Genomic DNA, 23,944 nt, shown 5'->3' on the forward strand with positions numbered 1-23,944 from the left:
TAAATCAAGTCCGTGTCACACCCGCCGTGGACACCAAAGGAAAAAACAAAAATGTCTCCATTCTGCAGATTAGAGGAAGGAGACTTCACTAATCATCCGTGTGTGTGTGTGTGTGTGCGCGCGCTTGTAATAAGGCACGAGAAGATGAAGAGGAGCGAAAGTCATTTCAGTAGCAGCAGGAGGAAGTTGTCAGCTTTTTCTTTTGTTTTTTTGAAGGATGACGGCAAGCAAGCAAAGCGGGAGTGCGAGGGCCCGCCGGAGATTTCCGACGACCTCCTTGACTGATGTCACGCGCGAGCATCCATCCTTCCGTGGCGGCCGACGTGCGGCGAAAACCGGCGTCCTCTTCATCAATGACAGAAAGTGCGAAGGTCGGCACATGGCGCTCCCCAAAACTAACCCATCTTTGGGAGACGCCATTTTGTCCAAAACTGGCCACGTCGCTGTTGTGCAGGATCTCTCGGAGGACGTCATTACAGCCGCGATCATGAAATGTTGGAGATCAGGACCAGTGCTTGAATATGGATTGTTTGCCAAATGCGAGCAGAACTCGCCGTCCCGCCTCCGGTCACGCCATTGCGGCTGGCTGCTACAACTTAAAGGATCGATACGCGATACAAACTCGCCGTCCACTCCCACTCGGGTCGACATTGACTTCCACTTTTCATCTTACAGCTTCTTAATCACTCGTTGTTTTCCCTCATCAAGTCATGACAAACGAGTCGTGCAGTAGAGTCTTGCGCAACATTCGCTACGCCGCGCGCTCTCGTGTGCTAATCAGGGTTACAATGCGGTCCGGTAGCTTTAACCCAAACATATCCCCGAATATGTTCTGGTGTAGGAAGAGTCGTATAACTTTGAGTGCACTTTTTGAGTGTTTCGGGAATCACAAAAAAATCTATTTAATCACTTTTTAACCCGTTTGCTCCCAAAAACGTATAAAAACGTTCTATTTTAAATATAGCCATGGTCCCAAAAACTTATTTCTAAGTTTTTATGCTATGTATTTTATATAAATGTATTTATACGCTTTAAAAAAAAAAAAATTCTGCTCGAGCGTACAGAAGGCTTTGACGCAGCCTCTGACCTGAAGAGGTCGCTTAAAGCAATGGTAGCTATTACAACAACAAAAACGGCCAGCAGGTGGCAGCAGAGTATAAGAGATCAGCCAGGACCATGTTGCAACAAAGCTCTTTCTTATGTTAGATTCTGTGTCTTTGTAGCAATAGAACACAACATTCTGTGGGCCTTGAAAAATCTGTCAAAATCCAGTAAAACAGCGAGGAGCGAAGGGGGTTGCTTCAGTGAAAACGGCTGCCAGTGAATGAGTTAATGACCCAAAGAAACACTGCTGATGCTTTCATGAAACGTGTAGAAAAGAATACAACTTTGAAATGTTCCCAATTTTGTCTATTTTCGGTCACTATAGAAAAGTTATCAAATTTAAGCTAAGGTAAAAGAACGCCATTTTGATCATTTATTTCCCATTGCTGTCAAATGTCAGAACGGGTCAAAGCGTAAAGCTGTTCGAAGCTTAAAAGGGGAGTTGTCCATCTGGAAATGAATCGCTTGGATCTTTGTGCTGAAGATGAAAGCTGCCGTAATGGTTACGATTACACAAAGAAAAGCGGCCGGCGGGCGAGTTGAAATTAGCGGCGGTATTCACGCGGGGCGAGCCTTTCAAAGGAGAACGAGAGCCGAGTGACTTGACCGCCATCGAAGAAAAGCGTCAATAGCCTTTGTGCCGGCCGCCTCGTCAGGTGAACCCCCACGCGGCGTCTACGGGGGCCACTTTGAGGAATCGAAAAGGCCAAGCGAAAGAAAAAAAAAAAAGCGGACGTCGCTGGTGAAGTGCGTCAGCCGAGCCGAGCACAAAAAGGCCCGGCGAGGGGAAAAAGATCGACGTCTTGCCACTTCACTTCGTCAGGCACAATTTGCCGGCGTCTGACCTTCAGCCCAATTAGCGAAACCGGAAGGGGGCGGGGACGCTCTTACCCGCGCAATTACCCCGCGAGCTGACACCCGCGCCGCTAACGCTCATCATTATGCGCTCTTTTTTTTCTTTATACATTTCAAATGAGGAATATTTTGCTCGGGTAAAATGTTGCTGCTGATTGTCTGTCAGCGGCTCGAGCAGATGCCGACTCACTGGCACGCGCGATATGATGTCGCCCGATATGCATATTTATGACCTGAAAGCCGTCCAGGAAATACGATCTTTATTTAAAAAAAATACATTGACACATGCGCTCGCGTGTGAATTACGACGCGCGTTCACACCCGCCGTATGAAATATTCCATTGTAAATTGCATCATGTAATGAAAATTTACAGGTCAGTAAAACCGGAGGGAGAATAATAGAGGCGCGAGAAAAATAATATTATGCAACTTATTAAAACATACACAAACTGCACAATAAGATATGACAAATCTTCAGGTTACATTTTTACATGAATTAAATGTAATGAGGGCTGGACGATTATAGAAAATGGTGAGATTCAAATCATGATTAAATAAAACAAATATTCATTGATTTTAAACATTTGCATATAAATACAATGCGTGTCATTCTTGTTTAGTTTGACCGTAAACTCCAACTTGAGCGTCATTAACTCTTTGACTGCCAAAAACGTTAAATAACGTTTAGTAAAATCCTATGGAGGAGTGCCAAAGACGTTAAAAGACGTTTTTTTTCAAAACAGAGGTGGAACTAACCATTTTCTATTGTTGATTACTCAAAAACGGAATAAGGTAGAAACAAACTTTTTTTTCTGATGAAAGATGACAGTCCAATCTTTCATTTGGTAGTATGTGTGTTTCCTTAGTCCAAACACATAATTTTCTGTGGACCTTGAAAGATCAGTCAAAAATGCTTTAATCGGCTGGCACCCACGGCATCCCTTTTCTGAAAACGTCTGGCAGTCAAAGAGTTAAACAGCTTAAGGAAAGCTTAAGGAAGGCAGAATCACATATGCTACATGCTTGCTAGCTAACTTAGCAACATGGTGCCTTCAGGGTACTTTGTAAACACGCACATTTTAAAGCTCGAGAGAAGCCAAAATTGAAATCACGATTACATTTGCAATAATCGTCCAGCCCAAATTGAAATACTTTTGCTAAAGCTTTGATCTAGTGTGAAAAAAGTGGAGATGCAGCAAGCCGACTGATTGCAAGCGAATTTCCTTAATGCTTGAGACGGTTGGCTTGCCTCATTCCGTGCCCTTTTTCAGCCTTTTGTTTAGCACACAAACGATATCACAAACATTTCATAATCGATATCAAATAGATTTTCCTTTTCAAGCCCGATATTGATTCATAAAACCATAAATCGATTATATTAATATCTCCTTTTCTTATAAATTCTTTAGAAAAAAAATTTTTTTTTTGCATCGTACTGTTTTCTTGTAATTTATTCTTCACATGAATTTATAAAAACTCTTACATTTATGAAAGGCATGACATTGATTTTTTTTCAATTGAATTGAATTGAATTTGAATTATGAAAATATTTAATCTTGTTGTTGCTGATGCCAATGTATGCATAACACATTTTTGTTTTTTTTTATCATGTCAACATTTGAGAAGAATTGATGTTCGATAATGAATCGATATCGGACTGAAGTGAATCGAATCAGAGCAGAATAGCGCCGCAATGTTGGCGTGCCTGCCTCAGTATCGTTTGTGTCTCGTCACACCTGCTGTTTGGGTCCTCAGAAGACGGTGTCCTCCTCCCCTCCGCCGTTCCAGGGCGACAGTCTGGCCCAGGGAGATTTGAGACCCGAGGCCGGCCTCTCGCCAGACTCCGACTCAAGCGAGCTGAGCGAGCCGGCCGAGGATCCCGAGCCCTCGTACGCGTACGCCGTCAGGTAGTCGAAGGGCGGCGTGCACGGGTCAGCGTCCGCCTCGTCCAGCCGGTCCAGGATGAACTGCCTGAAGACGTCGTCCTCGGGCCCAACCAGGTGAGATTCTCGCAGGGACATGCGGATGCTGGCCCGAACCTCCTCCCGCGCCAGACGCCTTTCGCGCCTCCTGGGGTGCGGGCGCAGCGGGACAACCGGCAGACCCTGGGCCTGGCCCGGGGCCTGGCCCGGGGCCCGGCCCGGGGCCCGGCCCGAATCCCAGCCTGGATTCCGGCCCGGTCCGCCCACCTGAGCGTAGTACAACACCTTCTGGGACACGGTGTCGGGCAGTTCCAGCTCGCTGGCCTTCTTGCGCGCCTTCTTTTGCTTGAGCCTGCGTCGCCACAGCAACAGTGTGAGGACTGAGGAGGCTGCAGACACAAAATGGCGTTGTTACATTGGGCGTTTGTCAGGTCCATAAATATTGGGACATGACCACAATTCCTCATCTTTTGGGCAAAAAGATGACAATTGTGGCCATGGGCCTGAATGAAGGTTTTTAGTTGGCTGTGGTTGGGAACACACGTTAAAAGTAAGGATTTGACTTTCCTTGCACATTGTAAGATTATGGAAAGACATTTGAAATCCACAATCCCACATTAAGGGCACTAGTAGATCAACCGTCTTTCTAGTCATGGTTTTTTTTTTCCACTACTGTATTTCGGCACACTAGTAGGGCAACTAATTAGCAGCTGCATCACTAGTAGTACTATGAGTGAAGTGCTGGATGTTAACTAGTATAATAGTAGGTCACTAGTAAAACTAGTAGCACAGTTGTCAACTAGTAGCACCACTTTATGGAAAGCCATTTGATTATTTATTAGATAAAAAAAAAAAAATCACATTTAACTCTTTGACTGCCAAAAACGTTAAATAACGTTTAGTAAAATCCTAGGGAGGAGTGCCAAAGACGTTAAAAGACGTTTGTTTCAAAACAGAGGTCAAACTAACCATTTTCTATTGTTGATTACTGAAAAACGGAATAAGGTAGAAACAAACTTTTTTTTCTGATGAAAGATGAGAGTCCAATCTTTCATTTGGTAGTATGTGTGTTTCCATAGTCCAAACACAACATTTTCTGTGGACCTTGAAAGACCAGTCAAAAATGCTTAAATCGGCTGGCGCCCACGGCATCCCTTTTCTGAAAACGTCTGGCAGTCAAAGAGTTAATTTTTCGATAAAGGGTTCAGTACCTCCAACAAGGTGAAGAAAGAACCACAGTTGTAGACGCTAAAATGAAGAATTACGGAGGTCTCGTTGAACCCCCGATTGGATAATTCACGAGTTCAAGATGTGCGTCCCAATACTTTTGTCCACACGATGCATGCTCCCAAACAAGAGTACAAAAAATAAACACCTTTGAGGGCGATAAGCTCAAAGAACTGATGGGATGCAGCAGCATTTGTTTGTCGTTTTTTGTAGCACACCTCTCATCTGTCAGGAGTGTTAGCATAGCGGGCATCGCCATTAATCTTTCATAGCGCGGGCGCGGGCGCGGGGACCACACCGAGCAGCAGAGGTCATAATGAAGCTCTTCACTATGCCGGAGACGTCAGCGTGGCGGGACGACGGCGCTTGGCTGCAATGCGTCGCCACGACTTGGCGAGATTTTGTTCACTTTGCAATCGAAAGCTGTTAGTGGGACGTTCCCGCGGTTAGCAGACGTTTGCGTACTTGCCATGACCACGCCCGGAGCGGCGGCGCTAGCTCAGACGATCTGCTGGGAAAGAAAACCCACAAATCGGCACTTTTTTTTCCTCAATCTCGATCTACGGAGCTCGAGATTGACATGAGGGAAACATGCTTTTAATTAAGGCCACAAAACACCCTGATACTTCCAAGTGAATTGAATTTGGACAAAGACCAAGCTCATTAACTCCATTTACACGTACGATGGACCGTCACTATTCGCAGGGGAGTGGGACAGGCCACAACTGCAAATAGTGAAATACTGAGAATGACTGCAAGAAGAGGGGATTGAGTCCTCCAAAAAAAAAAAATAAGTAAATACGCGGGATCAGGTAAACAAAAACAAGGCAAATAAGTGGGGGATTGGGAAAGAAAAAATGTGAACAAGTGGAGAGTGGTTTTGAAAAAAATGTGAATAAGCAGGGGATTGGGTAAAAAAAAATGTAGGTGGGTAGGAAAAGAAAGAAAAGTGAATAAGTTAAGTTAAGTTAAAAACTATTGAATAAGCAGGGATTAAGTAAAATAAAAAATAGTGAATAATCAGCAGATTGGGTAATAATGAAATGTGAAGAAGCAAGAGATGGGTTAAAAAAAAGTGAGTAAGTGGGGGATTAGGTAAAAAAAGAAAGAAGTGAAAAATCAGGGGATCATGTAAAAAAATATATATATAAGTGGGGGATTGGGTTTTAAAAACAGTGAACAAGTGGGGGAAGGAGTAAAAAAAAAAAAAAAAAGTGAATAATCAGTGCACTGGGTAAAGAAACTCGGTGAGTAAAAAAAAAAATGAAGATGAATAAGCGGGGGATTGGTTATTGTCTGGAACTCCGGAGGGCACTGATCCTCCTCAAGATAAAATTAGTAATCAGACGCCGACTCTTTGTCTCCGCCGCTTAACATCTCACATCTCATTCAGCAAAATCCTTTTCAGCCCCGAAAAAACAATCCACTGGCGGTTCACCTTGAAACTAAAAGGTGCGTCGCCGTCGTGAAAAGACGAGCACTCGAGCGATTTTTTTTTTTTTTCAAGGCTTTTGTGTTGCATATTGATGTCACACTCTTGCACTTGGCTTCCTTTTCAGGCTTCTGGTTTGCTGTGTGCTAATTTTTCATCATAATGTTATCATTCTCACGCCGCGCTTGCTTTTCAAGAAGTGGGATTTGTCTGCGGCTCACCTGCGGCCAAAAGCAGGCCGACGAGAAGCGTGACGAAGGTCTGCGGGCTGACCCCCATGGACAGGGCCAGGGCCTCCACCCCTCCGGAGGGACAGTGCCCGACGGGCTGGCAGCTGCACACGCTAACGGTTAGCGTGGTGGTACTGGACAAGGCGGGCGAGCCGCTGTCCGTCACCACCACGGGGAGGAGGTGACGGCTGCGCTCCCTGCGGGTGAAAGTGCTCCTGCGTGCCACGATGCCCGCCGTGTTGTCTGCAGGAAGAAGGGAGGGGGGACGAGGGGGGGCGAGGGGGGATACTTTTCAGTCAACGTGCTTGAAAAAAACATGTGAGTGCTGATATTTTTAGTGGGGGGGAAATAATCTGCCGGGGTGAATATGGAACACTTTTCGAAGATGAGTGAGAAAATAAAATATTCATCATGTGTAAAAGCACATTTGGAATATCCGTTTCAATACTTGCTGGAGCTTTATGAAGGGAACGGCACCAAACGGACGGCGGATTGAGCTCAAGCGTCTTCCTTTTTCACAGACAACAAAAGTCACTTTTCGGCTGCATTTTTGATTTATTCATTTTTTTTACACTCAGCAGATGGACGCGAAAGATCAGATCGGCTTTTTCACGATGACTTGAATTTTCGTATATAAAAACAGATTTGAGCATTTAAGTCGTGGTTAAGAGGTTTGAGCATATTTTCAAAGCGTGTCAAATAAAAAAATTAGGGATGGGCAAGTACATCATAAATTAATCAGACGTATCTGCTCGAAATGTACACATGTTTTCATACTTAAAAAGTGAACAAATATGGTTACCAAACACAAATGTAGTTGTGTCTTTTAGTTCACTGATCTAGTAAGAATTCATTAAGTTACAATTAACAGTTAAGGTTAAAAGGAGCGTGAAAGATTGAATCATAGTTTGGTGTTGAGATAATGTTCGGGCCACTATGTGGCATTAGTGTTTCATGTTGGACATTGGTGACAGGAACACTACGTTTTTTTTCTTTTCTAATTAAGAGCAACTAGTATTTGGAACTCGTGGACTTCAAGACATTTTGTTCATTGTAAATTACAACATTTATTATTGCATAATTGTGTTGTCGTGACTAATTTACACAATGTTGCACAGTATGTAAAATAAAGCGTGAACAACAATTTTTTTTACACCTCACAACATCATATTTAAGACCTGAAGGAAACCCTGAATTATCTGTCTTTTTTTATTTTTATTTTATTATTATAGCACCCGGAGGACCCGGGTTCAAACCCTGCACGGACAACTCTTCAGCTAGTGCAGCCAAGCTTTGACCGGTATACAGGAGGCGATGGTTCGAATCCCACCTTTGACAGATTGCGGTTCAAGTGTTGTATTTATTCATTTATCTTTCAACTACAATTAATAAATTGTAATTTTCACTTAATTTATCTTTCAATTATATTTAAAAAAAAAAAAAAAAACTATTAGCATTCAGCTTTCAGCTTTCCCACGCAATTTCTTCAGAAATTGCATTTAGTCTGGTTTTATGGTTTATAGTCATATTGGTATTGGTCTGAAATTAGTAGTATTAAACATCCCTAATAAAAATGTCAGTTTCCTACCAATACATTTTCATTCTATTGAATGTGTTTTTCTCAAGTTTCCAAGCAAGAAAAGTGTAGTGCCTTCAAACTTGTCCAGATCCGCTCTCATAATCCGACTAGGTTTTTGTCATTGGTGACTAGCAATAAAACACAAACACACGTATATAAAATCCTACAACATGTGCGAGCGTTTGAGGTCGAAGGACCTTGGTTATCCCGAATGGTGAAGTTGGGATTGATGTGCTTGTCGGGGACCATGGAGAAGTAGAAGTGGTGACCCTCGGAAGGCTCGTCCGGGTCGGTGGCGCTGAGCAGCTGAATGAGCTGAGACACAAAAAGACATGCGAGGGCTGAGAGGCCAGCGCACAAGCGGCGCGAAACGCGGCTCGGGAAATCTGCGAGGGCCGGCGCGCTTCAAAAGCAATCGGATGGATGTGGACAGGAACGTTGCGTGGGTTGCCGGCGCGCGCCTGCGGCGAGTCAAACACAAGAACAACAACATCGCATGACATATTGTTGCTAACGACTAACGCTACTGATTGTACCAAGGTGACAAGAGCAATATAACGAGCACAGTAAATAATCATCACAGGGCAGGTTGTAGTTGAGTTGACTTGTAGACGCGTTATTGCTGACGACTCACTCGGCTGACTGATGCAAATGCACCAGGAATGAGATAAGAGGCGCCGTCAACACTTTATGGCTGGCTTGTAGCTGACTTGACTTGGTCATCGATGGGGACTGCATAAAGTCGTCAGCGTGACATATTGACTGCCATTAATAGTGCCAATAGTGGACATTAATAGTTGCAGGCATCAACAGGTAGCTACAATGAGGGAATAATTACTGTTGAGAGAAAGCAGAGGATTTGTACAATTTTGATTTAAAAAAATGGCTCTAAACGATCAGCTGAAATCGATAAGTTGTCGATTAAACAATAAATACCCGAGGTCAAACATTCTGACAGCTGAATTTTTTAACAAAATTTTGAAACAGCTGTTAAAATTTTTGACCATGCTTGGGGGCCAAATTCTCCTTTGAAACCCTACTTTGAGAACTTGACTTTTTTTAAACCTGAGGTCAAACATTCTGACAGCTGAATTTTTAAACTCAATTTTGTAACAGCTGTTAAAAATGTTGACTGTGCTTGGGGGCCAAATTCTCCTTTGAAATCCTACTTTGAGAACTTGACTTTTTTTAAACCTGAGGTCAAACATTCTGACAGCGGAATTTTTAAACTCAATTTTGTAACAGCTGTTAAAAATCAGGACCGTGCTTGGGGGCCAAACACTCCCTTTGAAACCCTACTTTGAGACCTTGACTGTTTTAAAACCTGAGGTCACACATTCTGACAGCTGAATTTTTTAACAAAATTTTGAAACAGCTGTTAAAATTTTTGACCATGCTTGGGGGCCAAATTCTCCTTTGAAACCCTACTTTGAGAACTTGACTTTTTTTAAACCTGAGGTCAAACATTCTGACAGCTGAATTTTTAAACTCAATTTTGTAACAGCTGTTAAAAATGTTGACTGTGCTTGGGGGCCAAATTCTCCTTTGAAATCCTACTTTGAGAACTTGACTTTTTTTAAACCTGAGGTCAAACATTCTGACAGCAGAATTTTTAAACTCAATTTTGTAACAGCTGTTAAAAATCAGGACCGTGCTTGGGGGCCAAACACTCCCTTTGAAACCCTACTTTGAGACCTTGACTGTTTTAAAACCTGAGGTCACACATTCTGACAGCTGAATTTTTTAACTAAATTTTGAAACAGCTGTTAAAAATTTTGACCATGCTTGGGGGCCAAATTCTCCTTTGAAACCCTACTTTGAGAACTTGACTTTTTTTAAACCTGAGGTCAAACATTCTGACAGCTGAATTTTTAAACTCAATTTTGTAACAGCTGTTAAAAGTCAGGACCGTGCTTGGGGGCCAAACACTCCCTTTGAAACCCTACTTTGAGACCTTGACTGTTTTTAAACCTGAGGTCAAACATTCTAACAGCTGAGTTTTTAACTCAATTTTGTAACAGCTGTTAAAAATTGGGACCTAGCTTACGTCAAACTCCTTTGAAACCTTGACAGAAATGTTATAAGACACCCCCGGTAAATACGTCGTCATCACAGGGTTGTTGTTGTGTTGACGTCTATATTGCAGACTACACAAATTATTCACCATGACCAATTGTTTGGGTCAAACTCGGCAATGTCAACATGACAGCTGAAACACACATATTAAGCGACTGCCGCCTGCTGGCTATGTAAGAATAATCCAAAATGTACATGTGCAACAAAAAATCCAATACTGTATTCAGCTAGCTGTAAATCGCCGGCATATCGGCACTGGATCACGTCCGTACCTCTCCCGCCTGCGTCCCCTCACAGATAAACGGCTGGTAACGGCCGGCCAGCTGCGGCGCGTTGTCGTTTATGTCCAGCACCTTGATGGACGCCAGCACTGAGGAGGATAAACGTTTCTGCGCTAGGAGAGGAGCGGCGGTCAGACGTTAGCATCAGCACTTGACCTTCCGCATTCCACTGGCGACTGATCAATGTCTTGGGCGGTTTTGGGACTTACTGGATTCTTTGGCAACGATGGTCACGTTGTGCCAGGCGAACGTCTCACGGTCAAGTTGCTTGGTGAGGGTGACGGTTCCGTTGTGTGGGTCGATCCTGAAAGACTTTGCCACCTCCTTGTGTTTATCAAAGGAATATCTGGCGAGAGATCACAGTAGGGCAGGGGTGGGAATCTTTGACTGTCTCACCATTCGATTTGATTCAGATTTTCCGATTCAAAACGATTTGATTGACAATGATTTCTGCTTCAATTTATAGATGTGCAAAGAATTGTCATGATCGATTCCAGTCTGACTCGCTAATGCTAATTACTCGCAAAACATTTATCGCTCAAAAGAACGGCTAATAACTTGATCATGACTTTTTCCTTCTACTCTCTAATGTGGCTACAACTTCAGAACGTGCGGAACCGCACTGCCCCGAAGTGGCCAAATTGTCTACCACATGAACAGCAACACACAAACAAGGTCAAGACAGTATAAAATCATTTAAATAAAATCGATTTGGGGGACATTTAAAATAGATTGTGAATCGCTATTCTTATGATAATCGATTTTTTTGCACACAGCTTGATTTGGACTTGACACTATTGATTATCTTTAGCCGATTGATTATTTCATCGATTAATCAAATATTTATTTACCATTTAACTGTATTACAAAACCATTTGTTTCTCAGAATCAGAATGCATAATTATACATGTCGTGCCCCAATACTTTTGCCCATTTATGAGACGACTGCACTGAACAGCGTCTTTGTGTGTCTAACAAATAGAGCCATAAAAATGTCTTGGTACAAGACAATGGAGGCATCCGTATCAGTCCAAACAAGCAGCGCGTTGACATCACAGTACAGTCGCGCTACAATCATCTATTATGCGTTACGCGACGGAATTAACCGCGAACAACGCGGAAAACAAGAGCAAAACTTCATCATTTTTAGTGGAACTTTGCAAAGCCCCTAAAATGTCCGCCAAGATGTATTCATCACGGCGGCGGCGGCACCAAAGGGACACTAATGGACGGCGGGCGGCGGATGATGTGCGGCACCTGCCACTGGCAAACTCGCCGCCGACGGACGCCAGGCAAGAAAACGTGCCTCACTTGCAAATGACATCAAATCTCAATTCTGTTCGCCGCCTCCGCAGGACGCTTTATTACATTCCCACGTCCTGGCTAACGTCGCTTTGTGATAATACCGCAATAGATAGGAAAAGCCTGTGAGGTAGGAAGGGGAAAAAATCCTGATGATTTATTCAGCGGGGCTCATTTCCAACTAAACTAATATGAGATAAATATGACCGTGTATGGGCGGGGATGCAGAGATCAAGGGAAAAAAAACAAAAAAAAATGGATGCACCCAGGAAGTAACACATTTGAAATTGAATCATTTTTCACAGCGTGGAGGAAAAATAATCTGTGCACCATTTGTTCTTTCCATTTTCAAACATCAATCAATTCAAACAAATGACATTTTTTATGATAAATATTTAAAATGGCCACACAGGACGGAGCTTGAGTTCAGTATTGATTTGTTGTGTTCATGCGAAACGCCGGGAGTTTGGTTACAAACGATAGTAACGATAAGCTAGCTTGGCTGCAATCAGTTAACTCAAGTAACAACGTCATGACCAACATTAAAATACAAATAAAAAAATCTAACTATATAAATGCAAACATCAAAATATATTGCGCTTAACATTTAAACACAACGGATCTTACTAAAAAAGATCCGTCCATTTTCCAGTTGAGTCAAAAATAAACCAAATTGGGTCAAAAAGGGAACAATCCAACTTCTTGGGTTATTCACAAGTTGTGTCAAATGGATAACTCACAAAACAACCCCAAAAATGGTTGCTTTGTGGGTTATTCATTTAATTTGAAGCTTTTTGGGTTAAATAACTGAAAAAGTTGGGTCAGTTCATTTTTTGACCCAATTCAATTGAGTTATTAAATTAACCCAAAAGTTGGGTCAAATGAATAACCCACAAAACAACCCAACAAATTGGCAAAAACATTTAAATAACTCAAAGTTGGGCCGATACATTTTTGACCCACTTCAATTGGGTTATTCAATTAACCCAAACAGTTGTGTCAAATGAATAAGCCACAAATAACAACACAACCTAAAAAATTGACATAGACAAATTTAAATAACGCAAAAAGTTGGGTCAGTTCATTGTTGACTCAATTCAATTGGGTTATTCAATTAACCCAAACAGTTGTGTCAAATGAATAAGCCACAAATAACAACACAACCTAAAAAATTGACAGAAAAATTTAAATAACGCAAAAAGTTGGGTCAGTTCATTGTTGACTCAATTCAATTGGGTTATTCAATTTACCCAAAAAGTTGGTTCAAATGAATAACCCATGAACAACCAAACATATTGGGTTGCTTTTTGGGTTACTAATTTAATATGACCCTTTTTGTGTTAAATAACTCAAAAAGTTGGGTCAGGCCATTTTTGACCCAACTGTTTTTAGAGTGTGTACTTGGTTATAAAAAACTAAAGCACTGTGACATAATTCAGAGTTTGAACATTTCATTCAGCGATTCCTTTACCAACCACTGGAGTAAGCACGTTGCTTAAAAGTCACCTGATGGCCTCGTTGGCGGCGTCCGTGTCCCGGGCGCTGACCACGCCCACCGCGATCCCCGCCGCCGCGTTCTCCGCCACCTTCCACTCGTAGAGCGGCGAAAGGAAGACGGGCGGCTCGTCCACGTCGTCCACCATGATCTTCAGTGTGGTCCGGTCCGAGAACTCATCCGGGGGCAGGAAACGGGCGTCCACTTCCTCGTTGACGGCCTCCACCACCATCACGTAGCGCCGCTTGGTCTCGTAGTCCAACGGCTGGATTATTTAAAAGACTACAGTTAAAAGGCATTTCCTGACTTTCATCCGAGTGGGACGACATCACCTTGGCCAGCAGGACGACGCCCTCTTGTGTCAGCGGGTCAGTGTGGACCGTGAAGGTGGCGTTCTCTTCCAGGTCCACCTGCAGGCTGTAGTTCATCTTGGCGTTGACGCCGACGTCGGCATCGTCCGCCTTGACCCTGCCCACGGTTGTTCCGACCTCAGCGTCTTCGGGAATGGCGAAGGCGTATAAATCTGATATGAAGACGATGGATGCGTGTCAACGGAACATCCATGAAAAGACGGCCATTACGTAATGTTTACAATTTTCATGTATGGATTTTTTTTTGTTATTGATTACGTCCGTGTTGTCGGCGCTGGTTCTAATTTGCAAGAATGTGACAAAACAGAGGTCACAGTTCAGACACAAGTGTGGCAATGCAACATTTATAAGCGGCAACGTGACGACGGGCCGCCCTCGTCTCACTCCTGCGGAATTGATTTCTTTCCCGGAGCGTCCGTTCAGCGAGCTTTATCACCAGGAAGGTTTGTTTCCAAAGGTCATGATGAGACGTGTGAAGGATTGGAGACGTCCACGGGGCGACATGCAGATGAGCCAGACCAGCACGTCCACGTCTTACCCCCGCCGTCTTATTGCTTTTCATTCCGAAACAAAGTCTATGATGAATTGATAGATTGTGGATGGACAGATGATAGATAGATGGATGGAAGGGTGGAGGGTAAATGAATAGAGAGATGTATATAATGGATGGTTGGAAAACTAAATAAAATATAACAGCAATGCTGCCTTTTCTGTCTATTTTGGGAGAACGGTGTTTAAATTAAGCAGTATGGAGAATGACACAAACAAACGGGGACCAAACTGTGAGCCTTGTGGTGCCCCACAAAATTACATTCTGTTTTTATTTACTCACCTAAAATTTATTTTTATGTATATTCACTTATTTGTGTAAAATATGAGTAAAATGAAAAATAAAATGCAAAATAAAATGAAAAATTAAATATGCAGAATAAATGTTTTTTTTTTTTTATACAGCATATGTTTAGTACTCACGGTGCTGGAAGATGGGCCCGTTATCGTTGATATCGCTCAGGCTGACGCTGACGGTAGCGGAGGTGGAGTAGCCGCCGCTGAGGCCCAGCATGTCCTTGACCTGCACCACCACCAGGTACTGCTCCTTGGCCTCGCGGTCCATGTCAGGCCAGGAGGTCACAATGATCCCTGCGGGGGGGGCGGGACCTTAGGAGACCACCAATGACCGCCCCGAGCGCCATAATAACAAGTGTACGGGAACGAGCCAATTCTTAATTAATGAATCCGTTGTTATGAAATGCATCTGAAGACATGTAAGGTCGACCGTGTCGGGTAAACGATGCTTGGGGCAAAACGGCCGCATCAAGCTTTTGGGTTCAAGCGCAGCCGAGTCGTCTTCCTTCAGTCACATCCCGCATCGCTTTGCATTTAAACACTTGATGGCTCATTAAAGGTCAACGCCGTGTGTGGGAAGCGCCGCCAGGCATAACAATAATCTGTCCAAGGGTGGGGGAGCACGACCATTTTGAAGAAGTAGCAGATTAGCATCAATACATGAGAGCTAACTTTAGAAAGTAAAAAAAAGGAAAAACAACTTCTGTCTTTGGAATGATCCGTTCATTTTGGGCCATCCCTGATTATTGTTGACAAAATTTTATGACCATCTTGCTAATTAATAGCTTTTCGAGTGCATGGTTGAAGGGATGTTGGTCATTCTCACTTAACTCATTCACTTGCAGCCTTTTTTTTATTGAAGTAGTTATTCAGTCATGTTTGACTGGATTTTGGCAGATTTTGCAAAGTCCACGTTTTAGGGTTTGGATGAGTTAACTGTGGATCAAAGATGGAATGCACCCCGGATTGGTCACCAAATCAAATAAAAGCAGAGCATTTGCACAATATGCACCGTCATCCATCTTGTTTAGAGCTTAATCTGGGATCTCGGAATGGAATTCACATCATCCAGTCTGCTGTGTGTACCGCTACGTTATCAGTGACCTTATTGACCTGTCCTTTAGTGTCCTACCTGTTTTTGGCTCCACAGAGAAGTAGGGCTCCCCCTGCAGGATGGAGTAGATGAGCTTGGCGTTGTTGCCAAACATGGGATCGTCAGCATCTGTGGCCGTCACCTGGACCACGGTGGTGCCTGGTGGGGGAGGGGGAGGGGGTGATGTCACAGTCAGCTAGCTGGGGGCAGCAGTTCCACACAAGCAGGGAATAAAGGGATTACGAAAGGCTTTTTGCTGCATGTAAAACTTGAAAGAAGCCACATCCGCCTAATTTCTGGCTCATGAAAACTGTTCCTATATTAACAGTTTTACACTTTCAACTGAAATTAAACAGTTGGAGGTCAATCCTACAACCGACAATGACATTGAGAAAAGCCACGAATGAGTGTTTTGTATTTTTGACTGCAGTAAATGTGGCAGATGAATTCTGTGGATTTTCAAACAAGTATTAGTAGTTTTTTTGGGAACTAAGCACATTAAGCAAGTGTTTTTCAAGGTGAGGTAGCGATGATTGCATTTAGAAAAACAAAACGTGCCTTAACTTGGGATGGCACATTGACAAAAGGTCCGCAAGGGGGTTGCCTTGTTAGCCTCACGTTCCGCAGCCAACCTCAGAGTTTTCAAAATCTGCTCTCCTGCCTCTAGCCGCATGTTTCGTATTCGAAAGCCGTCCGCGCTCAACCCTCACCCCGCTCCCTCATTCCGAGCCAAATACATTATGATTTATTAGGAGGGATATATTATACTGCAAAAGGCAGATTACACATAAATTGAAATGCTAATGTTTGCGCTATGAAAGGGCAGCGGCTGTAATAACATTACTTAAGAAGAAAAAGGCATCCGGGCCACGAAACAGAAAGCAATACATTTAACTTCCTGCATGTGGACAGATGACAGACATTCATATAACCTTCTGCTTTTAATCTGCAGCCAGGATATAAATTTGCCGTGAAAAGTGCACCTGCGGAAATAATAATAAAGAACTTATTCACGATGACTGTGGTGAGGCTGTGATGCCGGAGGGTAGCGCAAAGTTGCTGCTCTGCTAACAAAATGAACGTTGTGCTAATGTGCTTATGGAAAGGTGAAAGCAATGCTGCTACGCTAACAAACTTGGGGTTTCGAAAAGCTAGTGTTGCTACGCTAACAGACCTACTTGAGAGCAAATTTCATGATTATAGTAGACTAGCTTGCAGTAAAAAAAAAAAAAATACTACTAGTATTTATTACTTGTAGTTGTGCTAAGCTAATGCTGCTATGCTAATATACATGGGGTATTGCTATGCTAATGTTGCTATGCTAACATATTGCATAGCTGATGTTGCTATGTATTATAGCAATTGATTTAATCCCAATGTCAAACGCACCAGTCGGAGACATCTCGGGGACGCTGGCCACGTACGGCTGGTTGTGGAACTGCGGCGCGTTGTCGTTGATGTCCTGCACTTTGATGATGAACTCCGACTGGGGCTCCTCCGGCTCCTTGGAGAACCTGTTGATGGCTTGCGCCTGGAGCACGTAGAAGGCCTTCTCCTCGCGGTCCAGCTTCTTCAGCGTCCGGATCTCGCCAGAGTACTCGTCGATCTCAAAGGCGTCCCCGGCGCCTTCCCCCGACAGGATGTATTGGATGCCAAACTCCCCGCGGTCAGAATCGGATTTCAGCTGCGTGGCGAGAGGTTCAATGAGTTTGGCGCGTGAAGGACATGGCGGCGCTTCAGTACCTGGCCGATGACGCGAGGCGTGGGGTCTTCCTCCGGGACAAACAGCTGCTTCCAGATCCAGCCTCGCTTCAGGCGATGGTGCCGCCCAGCGGACTTGGGGCCCGGGGCCAAGACCGGGCGGGGGGCTCCCGGACCTTGGGCGATGCCGTCGGTGTGGCTCAGCAGGGACAGCAGCGTCAGGGCTGCCAACACACTCCTCACTTTAGTATCCTCTGCAGCTCCCATGTTGACTTTAAAAAGTCAAGAGACACGAGACAAAATCTAAACCTCTGATCCTCAAATCGCCCCTGATTTAAATGCACATTTTCTGGGCCTACCAAAGAATGAAACAACAGGAGGTTGTAAGCGTCCGATCTCTTACGCCAGCGGTCCAATGTGTCGCCATCCCGGTAGCGGCGTTTCCCATCTTGTGTGTGTATTCATGGCCCTGCAAATGACAAGCAGCGCCAACGTTGGTGACGGCGAGAGAATCTTCTGTGCAGTTCACAGAGATTACAGAATGAGCGTATTAAAGATGCAACCGTCTCAAAGCCAAACATTAATTACGCCAAATCCTCTCTGCACTTTGCTGTACAAATGTGCGTTAAGGAGGTTGGGGGCCGGGGAAAGTTTATTGTGGGGAAATTGGCTCGGTTCCATTAAATGCCGCAATTAAGAGCACATGATAAATGTTTAGTAAACAAGCATAGTGCTATAAGATGTGAATATATAGAGTTGATTAAACAGTGATGGATGATTTTAGTGCAAAAGCAAACAAGAAGCACACTTTGTAACAATTAAAATGAATGGAATGAATAATTTCACAAACATCACAGGATGGTTTTTAATTTTCCCATTTAGCCACTGACGCTAACATTTTGACGCGATAAATGATGACATACGCTAGAATTGAAAAGTGCACTTTCAAAAAGAAATACAATTTTTATGCTGTGATGTCAGAAGTTGGTCCGCTCATGTTAATAAAATAAAGCTAATGTCGCTATGCTAACATACTTAGGGTTGTTATGTAACTCTAGTGTTGCTATGCTAACATAAATACGTTATTGCAAAGTTACCAAACACACTTATGGTTGTGCCATGCTAATATTGCTAACACACCAACGGTATTGTAAAGGTAACACTGCTAAATGCTAACACTGTTAACCTACTGTATGCATGTCAGCTAGCTTAAAGTCACTAATAAATGCGTAGAAAGGTTCTTATTCCGAGAAAGGATGTGCCGGTGGGATGGCTCCATTAACATGCTCTTGGTAGCGCAAAGCTAACGTTGCTAAGTGGCCGTGTAAGGCGCTGTTGAATAAAACAAAGAGTTAGCAAACAAAAACAGAGGACATCTTTCTTCCCGAGTTGCACCCTGGTGGCTCCAAACGGTGCGACTTTGGTTCCCCTCGCACTCTTGACCTCGTAATCACAGCATCGACGCACGTCTGGCCGAGGAGGCATTGATCTCATTACAAGTCTTCATTAGTCGGCTGCGGGCTCGCATGCACCGTCACGCCAGACCCGAGAAAACCACGCACAATACCGGACCTTGTCTGGTCTCCCAAGTGGACAAAAGGCCTGTTTTCAGCGAGCCACGTCCAAAAAGGGAAAACAGCAGCGACACAAGAAGGCCTTTTGTTTTTACACGTCGCCGTTTCCGTTGGGCAACATCTCGACGGTTTGAGATGGAGCAAAACTGAGGTTTGACATGTTTTGAAATCAGGTCGACCTAAACTGTGATACTTTTTGGCACCCTAATGTTGTAGTTGAGGACTGGGCTGATTTCATAGGTATGTCGTGAATTTTGGAAGAAAAAAAAAATATATATATATATTTTTTTCAATAACGTGGATGTGAATAGGAAACTGGTGGAGTTCCGTACCGCCATCTGTCATGAGGGATGCGAGTGATTAAGGGATGGCGGACCAGAGTGCGGGAAATGAAGGCAGTGGAACAGCAATCAGGATCAAGGCGTGGTACTTTAAATAAACATATGGAGAAAGGCGAGCAGACAACTGTGACTTGATGGGACGTGACTGGACTGGTCGCCATGACTGGACGGGACGAAACTGGAGTGGTCGTCATGACTGGATGGGACGTGACTAGACTGGTCGCCATGACTGGGCAGGATGTGACTAGACTGGTCGCCATGACTGGACAGGACGAAACTGGAGTGGTCGTCATGACTGGATGGGACGTGACTAGACTGGTCGCTGTGACTGGACAGGATGTGACTAGACTGGTCGCCATGACTGGACATGATGTGACTAGACTGGTCGCCATGACTGGACGGGACGAAACTGGAGTGGTCGTCATGACTGGATGGGACGTGACTAGACTGGTCGCCATGACTGGACAGGATGTGACTAGACTGGTCGCCATGACTGGACATGATGTGACTAGACTGGTCGCCATGACTGGACGGGACGAAACTGGAGTGGTCGTCATGACTGGATGGGACGTGACTAGACTGGTCGCCATGACTGGACAGGATGTGACTAGACTGGTCGCCATGACTGGACGGGACGAAACTGGAGTGGTCATCATGACTGGACGGGACAAAACTGGACTGGTCGCCATGACTGGATGGGACATGACTAGACTGGTCGCTATGACTGGACAGGATGTGACTAGACTGGTCACCATGACTGGACAGGATGTGACTAGACTGGTCGCCATGACTGGACGGGACGAGACTAGACTGGTCGCCATGACTGGACAGGATGTGACTAGACTGGTCGCCATGACTGGACAGGATGTGACTAGACTGGTCGCCATGACTGGACGGGACGAAACTGGAGTGGTCATTGACTGGACAGGATATGACTAGACTGGTCACCGTGACTGGAATAAGCGTGACAGGGCCTGATTTGCCTTAATTTGACTTGCTGTGGCGTGGCTACGACTTGGCTGTGGCTGTGACCAAGACGACTTGGTTGAGACGATGGTTACTTGGCTGTGACAAAGAACTTCCACACATAACATAGTTATGGTTAAGGTTAAGAAACACTAGTCAAAATGCTGCAAAACGACTTTTGGTAAAGTCAACAGTTTTACAAACGCGAAAACAAACTTTCCCACTTAACCCACGCGAGCTAAATCCGCTGGTGACGTGTGTGGTGGCACGATAATAACAGTGGCACACGCTGTGATTGATTCACCACAGGAACCTTTACTTTTACATCCATCAATTACAAACGGGTAAAGACGCGGCCGTGTGCCCCACGGTCAATTTTCTCCTGTCAGACGAGACGCCGACATGGCATCCGGCGGGCGAGGAGCTCGCACCGCGCTTGGCAGCCATTCATTACGGCTAATAGGCCCTCCAACCCTTCGCCCGTCCTCGCCGGCTGCTATTTACGGCGGCGGCGGCGTACGTATGCGAGCGACGGCGGGCTGCCACATGACAACGTGACAACGAGCGGCGGTCGCACAATGTTAAGCGGCGCACGCAGCGAGACCGTCACATTATGCTCCCGCCCGCCTTGCTGCATCCTCGGGAAATGCCGTTCCGCCACCCGAGTCGGAACATTACAACGCTCGGGTACAAGCGGCACTGACATTGGGGAGGGGGGGGTTGGGGTGCGTTGGGGGGGGCGTGTCGCCGCATTGCACAATGTCAAAGCTGATATGTGCGGCGCTTTGTGCACAGATTTCACCAAGGAAATGATCAGATTAACCTTGTTGCAACCTGAACTTCCTGCCCATGAAACAGTAAAAGCCCTTGTTAAACGAGACAAATTATGCAAAAGGTTGTGCTCGTTTTGTGTATTTCTATTGTGCAAGGTTGAAGTTGTCAAAAAGGATAAGAAAGACCAGAGCCAAAAACAAGCCTTGAAGGCAGGAAAAGCTCTTTAGCAGAGACGTATTTTGGAAAATGAACTTTTGAAGTTGGCTAGCTGTGTTTATTTCTATTGTGCAAGGTGGCTTTTATGATTAGGACAAGAAAGACGTTTTGTAAAATAACACTGATGTCAAAACTAGCCCAAGAAAAAAGAAAAACTCTTTAGTATTGACATATTATGAAAGATGGCCTTTTTAAGGCCAACAATTGTTTTTATTTCTATTGTGCATGGTGGAAGTTATAATTAAGAATAAGAAAGAGGTCAAGGGAATACAACAACAATAATACAAAAAACAAGCCCAAGAAACAACAAATATTCTTGTAAAAAAAAAAAAAAAAAAACATGTCCAAGAAAAGTGACTTTCTAATTCTAGTCTTTTGCTTATTTCTATTGTGCAAATTAGTGGCTAGCGTTCAAAATAAGAAAGAAAAACTCCAAAGGCAAAAATAAGCCCTAAGAAACTAGGAAAAAATCCTTATAAAAAAACATACAATATTAGGAACATACAGTATTAGGGAAACATGATGTTTTAAGTGCATTTGTTTTGTTTATTTCTGTTGTTCAAATTGGCATAATTGTTAAAAAATAGGTTATTTCAACAAAGCACCAAAGGCAAAAACAAGGCCCAGACAAACAGAAAAAGTTCACTTATAAAAGGTGACATAATCCTGTACGGACAAGTGGCTTGAAGTCAAGTCCATCTGTTCATTTCTATTGTGCAAGGTGGCAATTATCGTTGAAGATAAGAAACAGGCCATTATAGCAAAAAATAAAAAGCCGAGAATAACAAAAAGTCCTTGTTAATGATAAAATGTTGCGGGAAAAGTAACTTTTTAAGTCTACCTTACTCTTGCTTATTTCTTTTGTGTGTTGAATTTCATACAAAACAGTTTTTCCTTTTAAACTTTTGCTGATACTTTTGTTGGACGATGTTAGTAAGTCAACTAATGGTTGCAAAAGGTGCAAAAAAAAAATAAAATGAAAAAATAAACTGTTCAGCCCGACTTCTTTTGGATCAACCTTCCAAGACAAAATGTCCTAATTGGTCATTTGGGACGCGTTGTTTTTTGTTTTGTTGTAGTTGCGCATTATGGAAACAATCAGCGCCGTCACGCCGCTTGTTGTCTTACAAGCGGGACCCAAATGAGCAAAAACAACAGGGAAATGTCAAAGCATCATGTACTTGTTAGTAAGCAATTTGCCGCTATTTATTTACGCACGCACGGAGCGGAAACAGTTGGCGATGAGAATTCCCACTGACGTTAATCAGGCGCCGTGAAACCACATCAACACTTTTTTTTCTTTTTTTCTTTTTTACTTCATTTGCTTTTGAGGGAAAAAGAAATCCACAGATGCCACAAAAGTTAACTTTACAGAAATGTATATGGTAAAAAACAGATTATGCAGTAATGAAAGGTTTCCAAAACAATATGTCTGAATGACTTTTCAGCCAGCGTAGAGAACTCAAATACATTAGCATGCTAGTGCTGGCACTAGCATGCTAACACATTTTCTGTTTAGAGGAAAGTTATGTCTTAATTTGTTTTCTTATCTGAAAACAACAAAACCATTCCCATCATTTCTCATTTAAAAAGAACATTTAGAGATACGTGCTGTTCTCTGGATTGAATTATTATTTTTTTTATTAGTTTCTTTTTGTCTGATAGATGAAATATATTTTGGCTAGCTGGCGGCTAATTAAAAGCAAACCAGACACTGCTAATGTAGCTGAGCATGTGCTAAGGACAAGACTCGTGTGTTCAAACAACATTGTTTGAATCCTTGAAATGCTCCACGAGCACCAACCACAACATTGTTAGTTTACATGTTTGCATTTTCCATTGTTGCTAGCATGCTAAGAGTTGTAGCTAGTCAAAGAAGAAGTTCCATAGAAATGCGTTTTCCTTACTGCAAGCAAGCAAGTCAACGAGTTCAAGTGATTATGGGGTGAAATGGCCCCTTATTGTCATGAACAACAAAAAAGCACGTATAGAACTTACAGAAATCACGTGTTGTTTACGCTAAAGAAGCAGGTTGCGCCGCAAACAAACGATCCACCTGACGGCTTCCAAATTGCGTTCGGCTATTATGACTTTTTCCGTCTTTGTGTCGAGGCCTCTATTGCAACCTGTCACATTTCTCCGTAAGCCATTACCTCTCCCTGCGTGTTTGGAAATCGTATTTAATTATCTCCCAACAAAAGATCGGCAAAGTACCCGCGCGCGCGCGCGCCACACCCACCTGTTTGTTTGTTTGCGCCGCTCTCGAGACCACCGGGGGGACAACGGGCCACGCAATCTGCTTCGAGTGATTGAATCGCCACAATGGCCTCGACGGCAAATGGTCATCAAGATGGAAAAGAAACGACCAACCCCTTTTCATCCCCCCCCCCCGCCCCCCCCCCCCCCAACCCCACACATCTTCTTCTCATCCTGCTTTTGTGTCAAAGAACAAACACTGGCGCTATTGTGCTGGACACTCGCGGCCTTCATGCAAATAGTGGGCCCTCCAAGACCCCGCACGCCCCCACCGCAACCCGGACGTACCAATGGATTTCTATT

General features: G+C 43.9%; 1 protein-coding gene across 4 annotated transcripts in view; it reads right to left on the bottom strand.

The window, feature by feature from the left end:
• Positions 1-2,203: 2,203 nt before the first annotated feature.
• Positions 2,204-23,944, bottom strand: part of cdh19 (cadherin 19, type 2) — a 123,302-nt gene continuing 101,561 nt past the window's right edge. For 2 of the 4 annotated variants that reach the window (XM_077554789.1, XM_077554790.1), the window contains exons 3-14: positions 17,874-17,983; positions 17,557-17,786; positions 17,203-17,497; positions 15,853-15,972; positions 14,847-15,014; positions 13,836-14,026; positions 13,515-13,768; positions 10,916-11,052; positions 10,698-10,819; positions 8,547-8,664; positions 6,762-7,013; positions 2,204-4,270 (exon numbers count right to left, since the gene is read on the bottom strand). In XM_077554789.1, the coding sequence (XP_077410915.1) occupies positions 3,711-4,270; positions 6,762-7,013; positions 8,547-8,664; positions 10,698-10,819; positions 10,916-11,052; positions 13,515-13,768; positions 13,836-14,026; positions 14,847-15,014; positions 15,853-15,972; positions 17,203-17,497; positions 17,557-17,781 (2,442 nt within the window). In that variant the 5' untranslated portion in view covers positions 17,782-17,786; positions 17,874-17,983 and the 3' untranslated portion in view covers positions 2,204-3,710. Of the gene's footprint in view, positions 4,271-6,761; positions 7,014-8,546; positions 8,665-10,697; positions 10,820-10,915; positions 11,053-13,514; positions 13,769-13,835; positions 14,027-14,846; positions 15,015-15,852; positions 15,973-17,202; positions 17,498-17,556; positions 17,787-17,873; positions 17,984-18,957; positions 18,987-23,624; positions 23,763-23,944 lie in introns of those variants that run through there. The other 2 variants (XM_077554791.1, XM_077554792.1) reach the window with 2 other exon arrangements.

This window comes from Vanacampus margaritifer, chromosome 20 (assembly GCF_051991255.1).
Source record: "Vanacampus margaritifer isolate UIUO_Vmar chromosome 20, RoL_Vmar_1.0, whole genome shotgun sequence".
NCBI lineage: Eukaryota > Metazoa > Chordata > Actinopteri > Syngnathiformes > Syngnathidae > Vanacampus > Vanacampus margaritifer.